This window comes from Lepisma saccharinum, chromosome 1 (genome assembly GCF_977018435.1).
Source record: "Lepisma saccharinum chromosome 1, izLepSacc3.1, whole genome shotgun sequence".
Classification (NCBI taxonomy): domain Eukaryota; kingdom Metazoa; phylum Arthropoda; class Insecta; order Zygentoma; family Lepismatidae; genus Lepisma; species Lepisma saccharinum.
This window is the reverse complement of record NC_139229.1, coordinates 187005956-187020829: the sequence shown is the minus strand read 5'-3', so window position 1 is coordinate 187020829 and position 14874 is coordinate 187005956. Positions and strand designations below refer to the sequence as shown.

General features: G+C 34.9%; 1 protein-coding gene across 1 annotated transcript in view; it reads left to right on the top strand.

The window, feature by feature from the left end:
- The window catches only part of LOC146005388 (post-GPI attachment to proteins factor 2-like), a 67975-nt gene extending 54513 nt beyond the window's left edge, over window positions 1-13462 (top strand). Inside the window, exon 5 of the mRNA XM_083144615.1 lies at window positions 6937-13462. Within this exon, the coding sequence (XP_083000741.1) occupies window positions 6937-7139 (203 nt within the window). The 3' untranslated portion in view covers window positions 7140-13462. The remainder of the gene's footprint in view (window positions 1-6936) is intronic.
- The last annotated feature ends 1412 nt before the right edge of the window (window positions 13463-14874 follow it).

Here is a 14874-nt window from a genome sequence, read left to right as displayed (position 1 = left end):
GATATTATTGTTTCCCGCAAACCTCACATCGCTACTGTTTCTGGTTTCTTAGCTATTTCAGGTGGTACTTTTAGGTGCCTCACGCGGTATATCCAATCAATCAACATTCATCTGATTGGTTAACACATACCATGTGACCATACACCACACTGTTTGCTTGAGTTTGCTTTTAAGTCCACTTTATGCACATTGAGGCTAAACGGGACTGGAACTACAATTTAAAGTGGGAACCGAATCAGTATGTGCCTCCACCGGGTATCGAACCTGGGACCCCTTCATTACAAGATGATGACGAGACGACCTCGGTGTTCCAGTCTGTAACCATCTAGACATGTCTGTACAAAGAGAGGCAACAAGTGAAGGGACATGTAATGCCCTGAGTATTATATTACAGTTGTATGCTGCATATCTTTGGAATTTTGAATTCATTCATTTTTTTATTTTGTCAATGAGTGTGTCACAGACAACCAGCATCAGAAGGAAAATCTGTTATCTAATTGCATCATATTTTCTCATTGATGTCTCCTCATCTAGATCAAGTGGATAGACGAACCTGTAGATGTTAACCTTACTTATTATTCAATTATTCAACTGGATAGAGCAAGCAACCTTTAGATGTCAACCTGACGAGATTTACAAATAATCAACTTGTCAACAGTCTGGCAGTATCGATGGAGGAGTAGATGTAAGAAGTAGTCAAAAAAAAGTACCGACATGGGCTTTTATCATGTTCTATTCTTTCCTTCTGGCCTTGGTTTTTTTTCAAAAAGGAAAAAATCGTAAGTTTGTACAAATGTTTTAAGCTAGTATACAAGGAATATACCCTTTATTAAGGGTAAATCGAGAGTTTCGTTTATTTGACTTGAGATTATCCGAGTCTTTTGCTCACAACATTAGGAGCAAATGGAATCCCTAATAGAGATGTGGAGGTACGTAACAACTAGACAGGGCTAATCTCTCATGCTCCACTGACACCAAGACTGCCTAAATGGCGCAAACATTAAGTTTTTGTTAACATTGCTGCTTGAGCTGTGGGTGGCTAGAACTCCTGAGTCTACAAGGATACCCATGTTTTTCAGAGGGTAGGAAAATCAACTTAAATTAACTAGTACAACCTTTGTCAAAAAAGTTCCTGGACTAATTTTTTTAGTCTTTACCTGTGATATTCGAACACAAAAAAAGGGTGTTATTCAGTCACCTGATGTGTGTTCTGAATAGACATGGGCTTGGAAATGTTTCCATGTAAACTCACTAGATGGCAGGGTCGTGCTTAGCAACCCACTGTTTGGCTCGTTGGTGCATTTAGTTGGAAGTTAACATGAGTGATGTGATGGACGTGAATTCCAAGCAGAGAATTAACATTAAGTTCTGTGTTAAGCTAGGGAAACCCCCTAATGAGACATGGAATATGATACAGCAAGCATATGGTGTCGAGGCATTATCGAGAAGCCATGTCTTTGAATGGCACAAAAGGTTTCGGGAGGGCAGAGATTTTGTGCATGACAATCCCAGAGTGACAAAGACCATGTTTTTTGCATTTTTTTATGCTAAAGGTTTGGTGCACCATGAATATCTGCCTGAAGGACAAACGATAAACCAAAACCTTTATATTGACATCCTGAAACGTTTGCTCAAGCAATTCGGCAGCATTGTCCTGATTTGTGGGCATCTGGGCAGTGGTTCTTATTGCATGACAATGCAAGGCCCCATACTGCTTTATCAGTCCAGGAATATCTGGCCAAGATATTGTAGCAATCCAAACAGCTGTGACAGATGTGATGAGAAGTATCCCAGATGAAGCTTTCTGTGTTTGCTTCCATGACCTCCAGAAACAGTGGCAGCTGTGCACAGATAGCCGAGGGGACTATTTTGACTAGACCTAGGACCATTAATTTGTAAGTTGAATAAATTACTTTTTACTTTTCTGACAAAGGTTGTATATCTATAATTTATTTCTAGTACCTTTCTCTTTCAAAAATATTCAGTTATACGAAAGGAGTACTCTCACTGCTTTTGGAGGTTAGGCAGAGCAAATAATCAAGTATATTTTTACAAAAATGAGGAAAATGCCAGCATATAATTAGTTTAATTACTTAAGCTTTAAATTTTAATTTATTTAATTTGCTTCATCTTCAATATTTAACCTTTATCCTTTTCACAAAACCTGTTCAAATAGAACAAATCAGGAAGACGGAAGTAAATGTCAAATTAAAATTAGCATGGAACTGGTTTTCCAATGTTGTTCAGATTATCCTGTTTCTATCACACTCTCAGATATATTTTCCCTACTTCCCCTTTTCAGTATGTAATTTGTGAACCCAATTCCTGTTCCTGAGAAATTTTTCTACTTTAAACAACGCAGCTTCTATGTTTAGCGGAGACACAAAGGCCATTGGGGGAGAATGGCATAGGAAGGTGCTAAGAGGTCAATGATTGCCAGGTGAGGGAGGAGCAAAGCCTCTGGGAGGAGATAGTGATGGATGGAATCTGCCAGAAGGAGATTACCCTGGTCACGGAATTAGCTTACTTGGGAAACTGTTTCCTTCTCCACCTCAAGGTATTTAAAGGGAGCCAGGGTAATCGCACCGTGCTGGGAGATTCCTCCAGCTTAAGATAGCTTCTCGGACATTCACTGGTAAACGGTTGGAACTATTCACATGCTGGAAACAGAGAAATGTATGAATCAAAGATTGGTTGAAAATATTGTGTTGAAATATTTGAAAAAAATCAATTACAGTTTTAAAAACTTATAAAGAATTATAGGGGTAGGTCATCTCCGATTACGTAGATGACACATGTTTCTGACAAATTGAAACTGACTTGACTTCAAGGCATGAAGTCCACAAGTTGAATGGCTTTTCTGTCCCGAAACACTATGCACATAATTTTTCAAGTTGAAGTGATCTGTTTGAATTTGTCTTTCTTGGTGACGAAGTGTTCCTCCACTCCATGGACTGCTTCTTCAATTCAGGGTTGCATCTCATCTTGTTCTCTGTAACTATATGCCTAAAGAAGTCATCGCCTTACTCACTGTACAGTGTCAGAAAGGCCAATGCACATGCCTGTTTGCCTGCCATTTCACTTTTTGTTCTTGAGTAAGAATCTTTGAGACCCATAGCATGTACACAATTTTCGATAATGAAATTTATTAGACAAAATTTTGTGAAATAGTGACCATGATACTTTGGGGATAATGCAGGGAAAATGGCATAATGGTGAATTGTCTGTTCCTCGAATCTTCTCTTCAACTGCACAAATCTTGTATGTACATTTCCAAATCCTTCATTGAAGAGTCACACTCATCTCTGTACCATTGAATTACTTATGGCATCTTCTCCATGGATCACACAAAGTTGATCACATTCAAGAAACTGATTGCAGATTGAATTTCACAATACCTTGGTACATGTGTTTCTCTACAGCATCAGACAGTCCTTTATAAATACATTCCACTGTTACGTAGCATTCCTCGAGCAGCCATGTGGTCTCTTCGTATCTGACAAATACGTGCAGGCTTCATGACTGGGTTGTTCCTACGACAAATCTATCTCATCTGCTGACCTACTCTATTCTTCAGTTCAATCCTGACTGGACAATGTCTTTACTCAAGAAAAAGGCAGAGTAAACCTTTCTCTCTCTGATCTCCGGAACCTTGGAAGATCTACATCTTCAGTGATGCTACCCCCTCCTCTCTCTGACAGCAGTTACAGAAGAGGAAGAACTCTTGTTTGCTCTATGCACCCCAGAGCCATGGCCCATTTTTGAAGCTAAATTTCTGGCAACTCGGGGTGCCCTTTTATGTGTTCGTTGGAAGAAAGTTCCTGTATTTTGTGACAAGATATGATGTAGTCGCTTGCGTAAAAATGCAGTGTGTTTCATGTATTAGAATTTTTGTACATTTCACATGTTGTATACTCCATTATAGATTTTGATGTATTTTACAATGCCATGCAAGAGTTTATCAACATCACGTTTTTCGTTGAAAAAGTTCTCTCGGGATATCAGCCAGGTGATTTCTGGATAGACTTACGAGCTTTCGAGAGCTAACGTCACTCTCATCTTCAGGGATTGAAGTGCAGAGAAAAGTTAGAGTATGGTTTCATGTATTTGATGGGGGAAGGGTGCGGTGCAGGTGGCAGGCCAATCAGGTGCCATCTCTACGATGTCCATGCTCCCAGTCGACTATCGCTTACCAGGCTGGGTCTAGTTCTAGTCCCGTGTCTCTGTTCAGGTTTTCTTTTTCCCCATGGATGGCTATTGCTTCTTTGATGATTCTGTCCCAGTAATTGGATGACTTATTGACGATCTTGGTGGTTGTAAAGTCGATTCTATGGCCCTCTTGGATGGAAGTTCTGTTAAACCGGATTTTTCTGGGTGAAAATTCTTTATGTAGATGGCATGTTCTTTGCATCATTGTTTGATTGTCCTCCAATGTTGCCCAATGTAGGGTTTACCGCAGGTACAGACGATACGCTAAACCCTGGGTGTCTTCTGTCCTAGGTCATCTTTAGGGTTTCGAAGTCGGGTTCAGACTTTCTGTGGTGGTTTGTGGATCGTCTTAATGTTTTGCTTTGCAAGAATGCAGCTGATGACTGCGGAGAGGTTTCCAGTGTATGGGATGATGGCTATCTTCTTCTTTTCTTGGTTGTCTGGAGGTTCCGGGTTTGTTTGTTGGTTGTTTTTGTTGTGCATTACTCGCTCCAGTGTCTTGTTGATGATGTGTTCCGTGTATCCATTCTGTCTGAAAGCTGTGCACAGGTGTCTTATTTCATCTTGAAGGTGCTCTGTGTCGCTGATTGAGATGGCCCGGTGAAACAATGTAGAGAGTACGGTTGACCGCTGAGCTGGATGGTGAAAACTCTTGGCATTAAGGTATAGGTCAGTGTGAGTGGGCTTCATGTATACGCTGTGTCCTAAGGTCCCGTCCGGTTCGCATGTGATTAGGATGTCCAGGAACGGAAGGCTGCCGTTGCTCTCTGTCTCCATAGTGAATCTGATGTTTGAGTGCTGGTTGTTGAGATGGTCCAGGAACATCTGTAGCACTGCTTCGCATGCGGCCAGATGACAAAGGTGTCGCCTACGTATCTGTAAAATTTGGTAGGTTTCTGTGGAGCTGAACCAAGTGCCTCATGTTCGAAGTTCTCCATGAAGAAATTTGCTGTTGCAGGCAAGAGCGGGGGTCCCATCGCCACTCCGTCGGTCTGTTTGTAGTACATGTCCTTGTAGCTGAAGTAAGTTGAAGTCAGGGTGTGTTTGAAGAGGCGGATGATATCTGGTGTGAAGTGTTGCTCTAACAGTTTCAAGCAATCTTGAAGAGGCACTCTGGTGAAGAGTGATAGTACGTCAAAGCTAACTAGAAGGTCACCGGGAGAAGTACTGATGTTCTGCAGGATCTTGATGAAATCTGATGAGTTCTTGACATGGTGTTGGCATTTGACCGTCAGAGGTTGTGCCGTGAGGAATTTGGCCAGTCTGTAGGTAGGGCATTCAATGGCGCTGACGATAGGTCGTAATGGTACAGAAGCTTTGTGTATTTTGGGAAGGCCGTACAGTCGTGGAGGTACTGTTCCATTGGGTATTAACCTGTTCCAGGTTTCTTTCGGCAGCGTGGATTTCTTTAGTAGAAAACCCTGGTTTTTCTCTCTATTGCAGCTGTGGGGTCTCTGAGTAGAGACTGGTATGTCGGTGATTTTGCTTTCGTACTCTGTGGATTCAAGTATAACAGCAGCGTTTCATTTGTCTGCTGCGATAACTTTTTCAAACTTTATAGGTACAAGTGAATTTTTTATATGTTGGGCAGCCAGCAGAGTGGGTTGATACCGGTGACTAGTTTGGTGATTGTTCTTCAAAAGCATTCATGCATTACAGTGATAAGAATAAAAGTGTCACTTTTTTGAGAGGTTGAAAGAATGGAATAAAATTTTTAATAATCTTGTAAATAGTCCGATCTGGTCTACCATCTGCTGATACGGGTGTACCTACCTACCTTGCTCTCACGTGTATCCATGAAGTTTGAAAAAAGTTACCGCAGAAAAACGTGATGTTGATAAACTTCCATTGCACTGTATGTACCTTCTAATGATAATAAAGCAGATGCTCCAAGTCAGTATCTCATCCGGAATTTCACATGTAGCAGGCTTCTCAATTTTCTTTATGCATAAACCTCAATTTTCTTAATGCATAAATGCTTTTCAAATTCTGTAAATGGCATCCGTTTCTCACCAAGGAATCAACAAACTCACCATGCATGCACACCACCATGACTGCAGTACAGTATTTGCAAAACAACATATTTTGTGGATAATCTTTGTAGAAGCTGAAAGAGAGTGGAAGCTCCACCAATACTACAGCAATAAATATATTTCACAAGTATATATGTTAGTATTGTCTGAATCATTGCGCAAATATGCTATTGGTGAGTTGTTGTAGATTACAGAAGAATTACAGATTACACTTTTATCACAGTAAATATAAATACAAAACAAGTGGAAGTAGCAGATTCTATGTGACATCCGGTGGCAGAAGAAACAAGGGTTGCTTCAGAATTTTAAAACTTCATACACAACTTCAGCTTGGATATTGAGACTGTATTGTTGGATGATATTGTAGAATAAACACAATAGGATGGATTGCCGAATGAGTAAATGCATGTTGACTGAATACATTAACAGATTATGTTATTTGTTATGTTATATGTTTGATTGTCTATTATAATCCTAGTTTATAGTTTCCAACTTTGTGTCATACATCTTTCAACAAGGTGTTTTATCATCTGGTAAGGAGACTTATTTTAAAGATAGCTGGTGGCCAAATAACCTTTGAAGAAGTGTACATTTTGTGTATAAGGCTAATTTGAACGAGAGATGGCAGCTTGATTTTCTTGTTGTACTTGGATTCGAATGATCATGGCCTATCTTACACATTTTTCCATTTCAGCTTTCAGTTGGTTCTCTCTGTGTGAGTATGTGATTGCCTCAGCAAATATGGCATTTCATGTTACTGTGGTGATGGATTTTCCTACAGAGAAATTGTTCGTAGCTCGTGGGTTAGTGGATAGGTGTGAAGAGGAGGCACTTGTAGATGGTGAAGTAGTTCAAAGCAACAAAAATGCAGAAGACTCTAAAAATAAATCAGACTAGGTGCTCTCAACTTCAATTATATTCAGTTTTTTTTTTTAAACGTATATATAAGTATCCGTTAGATACATTAAACTGTTTTAATAAAAGAATTATGAATTGTTTTTATATTGTGATCATGTAATTGACATGATTGCTTAATTTTGTTATTGTTTCTCGTTTTCTTGTTTGGTTCAGTAGAATTTTTTTTTTTGTTCGAATTTACAAATTTGTGAAGATATTTCTCCTGTAGAGAAGAATAATAGATATGTCAACGACCTTCTTCAGAATTTTGAAACGAATATTGTCACTTAGTATAGGCTAGCACAGTAGCAGTGCTCAATTTGTTAATTGCAACATGCAGCAATACATGTTATGTAAAGAAAAAATTATAATACAGTTGACAAAACTTGGGAGTTATACTAGCGAAACAGTTGAGTACAAAAGTTATAGGGTGTTACACTCTTCTTTCAATAGCATTATCAGCTAATCTATAGCACAATTCAATTAAGGCACAGTAGTAAGTCATTGATTGTAGCCTTATTTCAGAATGATGTACCACAAGGTAGATTCTTTTCAAAGTGGAATCTAAATTTTGTTTTATATTTAAGAATGGATGCATTATATCAGTGGTTACGTGTGTTCACGGTCTGAATGTATTTAAGTGAATTGTGATGGTGCACAGAGTAAACGTTCCCATGCAAGTACTTATATAGAACTTATTTTGTTGTGTAATTTTAGTTGTATTGTGAAAATATCTTGCTTTCACATGTGTGGAAATTATCCATGGAGGTATCAGTTCTTAGTTATTTTCATGAAATTGTCATTGCAATTATCTGATGGTATACATATTCATTGTCATGCTTTATAAAGTCAGGAAATAGAAATCATCAGATAGTAAATATATGAACATTTAGACTATGCAGGAAGACAGTAGTGATTACAATAGGAACAAAGCTGGTTATGCACCTATTGAGAAAGATTCATTTGAATGTTTTTGTGTGTGTGTCTCGATTTGCATTTTTCCTTCATGAAAATGTTATTCCTGGTAAGCTTTTATTTATATATTATGTTTTAAAAATTAACAAGTATTTCCATACTCAGAAAAATATTTGTGATCCAAAAGTATATTTATTTGTGAAATATCAGAAGAATACACAGTAGTGTGTGTGTGCTAGTATCAGATTCAAAAATAGTTAAACTTATAAGAACAATGTAACTAATGTATTATTTCACAAATATTGATATAATTAACATCAAATAACTGTTAATTATTGGTCAGAAATGAATGACCATCTCACTAAAGTTACCAGATATATTGATCTGCCTGTGATAGAATACAATGAAGTACCAAACATTGTTGACATTTACACACACATCATTAATCGGTGGGTGTGAAATAATTGAAAATTAATTCAGCAGTAAAACAGAAATATCAGAAAATAGTGTAATTCAATCAAAACCCTGTTTATTGTCTGCACTTTCTTTCCATCTTTGCTTGTACCAGATGGTCTCATTAATCATTCATTACTTTTTGAAGTCACCAAATTTTGCCACGAAAAGAAAGTGAAATGATAAATGAAGCTTATATGGGTTTTGTAGAACAAACTTAGTTGTTTACTCTGTGCTAAATGGGTTGACATCATTCTACGAAAGAAGCATATTATATACATTTTTTCCCTAATATAAAGAGACTATACGATGCTATTATTACAATTCCATAAGTTTAATAAAATAGATACACTACTATATAACAATGGAAAAGTGTGGTCTGGTCAATTTCTTCTAGAGTGTAATAGGCATCTACTGAGACATATAATGTTCAGTTTTTCCTAAACCAGATAGAAAATAAGTTATATTGCTCTAGTTTTTTTAGGTGGGAGTTTATAGTTTCATGATGACCTCTATCTGTGTTGTCCATTTTAAGACCATTAAAGGGGGATTGCTTGTAATAATACACAGTTGTTATTCACAAGCATAAAGGGTTTTCAAACTCTTTTTTTGATTACACTAATTTGAGGAGTTTTTCTTCTAGGGATTTTTTTTATTTATTAAGCATACAATGATAATGTGTGGGTTTAATTTTATCTAAAGTATGTTTTTAAATTTGTATTTATTCTTGTCATAAGTACCAAATAGATGCAGCTGTAGAATATGATAAAGTAACATAAAACTGTGCCTCTGATAATTTTCTAATAAATGTAACTTTAGTGTGGGCAATTTTTCATCTGAGTATGGAATGCAAGATATTTTTTTTGTTTGTTTACTGAAACAGTTAGTTTCTTTCATTATTTTGTAAACTGGGCAAGTTCCTTTTTCAATATATTTCTCATTTAGATGTTTTTTACTTTTTTTAGTTCATATTTAACAATTGCAACTAAGTGTAACAAGATAATCAAATTATGTACTTTTTCACAATATTCACTCCAAGAGGAATACTAGTAGAAAGTTTTATGTAAGGATTGTATTTTTTTGGTACACCCTTCTTTATAGTTGCACATAGTCAATTTAAAGTTAGTACTGAAAGGTAATAACATGTTTTTTTAGTGTCATTAGTGAGAAAACTGCCATTATGTAAATCATTTCTTGCTCAAATACAACTCAATTCTGTGGCAGATGATGTGTGACATTATAATTTTTATCTGTTATTATGTAGTTATATGTTATGTGTTTTTGGATAAATGCTCACTTTATACTCTTATAAGTTCAGAATTAGTACTTTTTGTGATGCATCTATAATGCTGTGTTTTTAGTTTATTTTTTTCTTATCAGATTCTTAATTCCTTAGAAGAATGAGAAAATTAGAGGGCACCTCAATATTATGAATCATCCATATTAGTTGTAATGAATTAATTTAATTCCATAACCATTGATATTCATTTACCACATACATACTTTGAATTGTTTAGTAAAGTAAATCAAGTGTACACCAGTTTTATGTTTTATATATTTAATGAGGTACAATTAAATGTAGGGTTCCTGGTTAATTTTTATATGTGAATTTTGTAAAAATATGAATTCTAATGGTTTTGCTTGCCTATATAAATGTATAGTAACAATTTGCATAATGTTTCATTTCTTGTGGAACTCAAAAGTAAAAATCATAAACATAACACACAGCAGCAAATAAATTAAACTTTCATTTATTATAGAAGTAATAATTGTTATTAGTTCTTCCAGTGCCATGGAGTGAAATCCACCAGCATAAACAGTATAATCTAAAATTGTTGTTATATCCAAAGTTCAAATATTTTGTTTTGTTTATTGAAAAAGACCTTTTTCTGCAAATTATATATCTCTTTCCTGAGCAGAAGTGAAATTAATTATATATTTAAATAATAAAATGATCTGATTATAATTCCAAATTAATAGTAAAAGTAAATAATGAAAAAGAAAATCCAATCCAAATCCAAAATTTAATTTTGAACATGTTCTTGCAGTTGAGACTATATTTTGCGTGTGTATTGTGAAATTAGTTGTAAAGTTTGTATTAGTTCTGTATCAAAATGCTTTGCAAATCTAGTGACAAAATTTGAACTTTAATTAATTCTAACTCTAACTACACATCTGCAAGCACATCTACACAAAAGACTGAACTTCCTAAGTGTATATATTTGACAAAAATTAAACACAGATGCAGTGTGATTTTGCAAAATTTCCAGTGCGGGGAAAATTCTTTCGATGCATGGGGAATTTAAATATAGTATGCCCCAGGTTTAGAAAATGCAACCAGAAAAGGGGGATATCCCCCCATGTAAACATCACCCAGCACAGATGACAAACTAAAATTTAAATTATTACTATCCTTAATTTTTTTTTTTGTGTATTTGTTTCTTCTTTCAGCATGAAAATGTAACAATTATTTATAACCGTTATTTGGAGTAACAACAGAAAAATCATGGTTTTTTGACTATTCGGTTCTGTGTATATGTGTTTTTATTTCTGTTATTATTGTAAAAATAATTTGTAGAATTCTCCTTCTCTCAAGGGATAATAAATGTCAAATCTAATGAATTATCTATAAAATGTGGATATTGTCACATACATATATATATAAACAGCTTTTCTTTTAATTTTGTGGGAGAATTAGAATTAATATATATAAATATATATATATTGAGTGGATAATGGAAGTCTAGTCTAATTATACTGTGTGGTTAAAATACGCTTTGTTGTTTCTGTGATGCATTTTTAGTGGGTATTTGTAATAATATGTTCATATTTATTTTAAGCACCTGAAAGAAATACATTCAGCATTGAACCTTGAAAATACATGATAAAAATAAAATAAATCATCTTGTAGGCATAAATAATTACTAAATTTATCTTTCTTTAAATTTGTAATTGAATTTAAAAAGGATGTCTGCCAGGTGACAAGTTTATTTTTATCATCTTTTACTCAAGTGAATATGTGTCCGGTTGTGATGTTTTGGTAAACTATCTTCTTTTATATTTTGATAGATGTTATATGTTTCTTATGGATTTGTTTTAAATGTTTTTCAAGGGATGTGTTTATGGAAGTTTAGTGTTACATCTTTTGCGTAAATTTTGATGTTTTATAATGGCAGTCAGAGCGCGCCTGTATTGTGATATTTTTTTTTTGTGAATTATGTACAGTTGTCAGAATGATTCAAAAATTTTAACAACATTGGCTCTATAATACGACAAATGAGTTTGGTAATGTTGCATTTGATATATTGTTCTGAAAATGGAACTATGCTAATATAATGAATCTAAAGTTTGTATAACTAATTTTGATGTGAAACTTTCCTCATATTATTTAATGGAATGTTGCTAATACAATATTACCTGAAAAGTAATTTAACATATTGCAGAACTTTATACTGCATAATCATCTAGTGACACATATAAATGGTGTATAATTTAAAATTAATGCAAAAAGTTGCATGCAACGTAACTAATGTTTCTCAGATGATGAATGTGTTGTTTAAAAATCTTAGAGAGTTGGTTACCAATTTCTTGTATACTTATTGTATACTTTCAAAATCGTTCCTAATGACATATTTTATTATGTATCAGAACTAGAATTGTCATTCTGTTGAACATGGGAACTGATTGCTTTTCAGAGTGAATTCTGTCAATTATGTACAGGAAATTAAGTGGAAATGATGTTAGAAATGATCTTAAATCTTACAGAATGTAGAGCATTCTTAAAATAAGGATTTAAAATGATAAACATTTTAATCTGATTACTTTGTTTAAATATTTCCAGTATTTACTTTTCGATGCAAAATATAAATTATTGATAAATATTCAGTTTGTTAATGTGCTTGAATTTTTAAACTGACACTATTGTTAGTACTTCTTTTTTTTTAACTAATTTCACTACAACAGAAATATGCTACCTTCTATGATATGCTATTTTTAAGATTCCATGTTTCAATCCTTTGGAGATATATTTGCATTCTCATGTGGCCATTTTCCTATTACACTGTCAGTTTTGTCTCACAGTAGAAATATACAAGTCTGCCAAGTTAAAAATTAGGGAGAGGATTTTCATGACTTTCTCATTTTTTTAAAGATAATATGTTACTGAATATAAATTCACATTATGAAAAATAAGATTCTTAGTTAGGGCATATGTACAGTAGTGTCTCGCTTATCCGACATAAACGATCCAGCAGAACGTCGGATAAGCAAAAATGTCGGATAATAGGAAGGTGTTAAGAAAAAGCCTATTAAACGTCAAACTAATGTAATAATTTTACACATTACGAACCTAATACAGTAATCATGTTTTACAACAATACAGAAAAAAATGAACTTACAGTTACAGAGTTGTCTGAAGTTAAACACAGTACGTACAGTACTTCAAAAGTTCAGTCCTGTGATGATTGAAAGAAATTTTTGATCGTAAATTTCAACTTTTAAACAACACAACGACATTTGTCAAATTAACACACACAGACATACGCATGTAACAGACGATAAACTGCACTGCACTGAGTAGCGAATGACAGACACATGAGTCATAGTGTAGGTGGACGTGCCACGTGGTAGAGTCGGGAGAAACTAAAAACAGACTACACTCATGCTCGCAACTTGCAGTTATTTTTGCCGATTGATGATTTTTTTTTTCTGGTGGTATGTCGGATAAGCGAAGGTCGGATAAACGAAACTCTACTGTATATATATTTGACCATTTACACATGATTGAGAATTTTCGGTCATATTCAACATATTTTTCTTTTTACTGTTAAAATGCTTTTGCTTAGCTGTGGTTAGCATGCTTGCTTTTGGACGAGTGTTTTTGGGTTTGATTCCCTGGTCTCAAAAGCCAGTTAAGGGCCTCCCCCATGGCGCAGTGGTAGCGTCATTGCCTTGTAATCTAGGGGTCCCGGGTTCGATACCCGGTGGAAGCACAAGTGGTTCGGATCCCACTTTAAACGGTAGGTCCAGTCCCGATTAGCCTTACTGTGCATAAAGTGGACTTAAAACAGCAACTCAAATAAAAATCAAATCAAAAGCCAGTTAAACATGGCAACAGAACTTGATGCATTGACCATGTAAGGAAGCCACTTGGCAAGCTCTGTTACGCCTCGGAGTTTATTTTAATGAATAATAACCTTTATTCAGGCTATTTATGACATGAATTTCATTTATCAGTTCATGTTCACTCGGAGTTGTTGAATTTCTTAGCTCTGTGAACTGCTTTATTTGAGGAAGGATGAGTTTGGGAAGGGGAAATAGCTGTTACTCTAATATCCAATATGGTTTCAAATTTCATACTTTTTACTTGTTTCTCTTCGGATTTTACTTTTTGCTTAAATAGCCAACCTTATGAAGTAAACCATATGAAAAGAAAACACTATTAACTAGAAATGCATTTGTTGTTACGATACTTTTCTAAGATTGTAGGAGGTATTTATGAAAATTTAGTCAAAATTTCAATTTTTAATTTTATATATTCTGGTGATTTTAAGTCATGAAAATCCTACTAGCCCTATTAATATAATTATTTGCACTGGATAGGAAGGCAGACATAGGTACATTGACAAGGTTCATTATGAGGTGGAGAGGTTAAAAAAACTACCTAAATAATCCACCAAATGAGGCATGGCCTAAAATTAAGAGTAGAGCAAAACATAAAATTGAGTAATAAATAATCTGACTTTATGCAACTATTAGCATAACAATGTGTACAGGAAGAGCATACTCTTGCATTGGTTTTTATATTTTAAAAGTGTATCCAAACAAACTACCATTTTTTCAGATTGTAGTATATCATCAGAAATGGTAACTACAGAAACTGAGTATAGTTTTGTGAAGAAATTTGTCTCTCATTTAACACAAGAAAATGTTTACTTTTCATGCTGGAAAATGCATTTTGTGTATTATTTATAAGCAGCACATTACACATCAAACATGAATAGGGATCTTCATAAATTTCTCATTCCTATCTTCGGTCCAATTTGGAGTTTCAAGAAATAACCAGTAAGTGAAATTACATTGTATCAAGGGTGCAGTCAGCAGTGAAGGCACTAAGAGTGAAATGTGTGGAGGGGCAGAGAGGGGTGAAAAAGATTTTCTGGGGCCAGTTTTGTTTTATAAACCCCTGAATACCGTACAAAAATGCTTCTTTTGCCTTTCTTAATTAGTTTCTCAGACCTCTTGAGGATCAATGGTTGACCAGGGAAGTTGTCAAGCAGCGAGGCATCCAGTCATCGGGAGATGCGGCGATGACAGAGCAACATAAAAATATTGCATTTTAAATATTTTAGTGAAGGGGGGGGTCAAA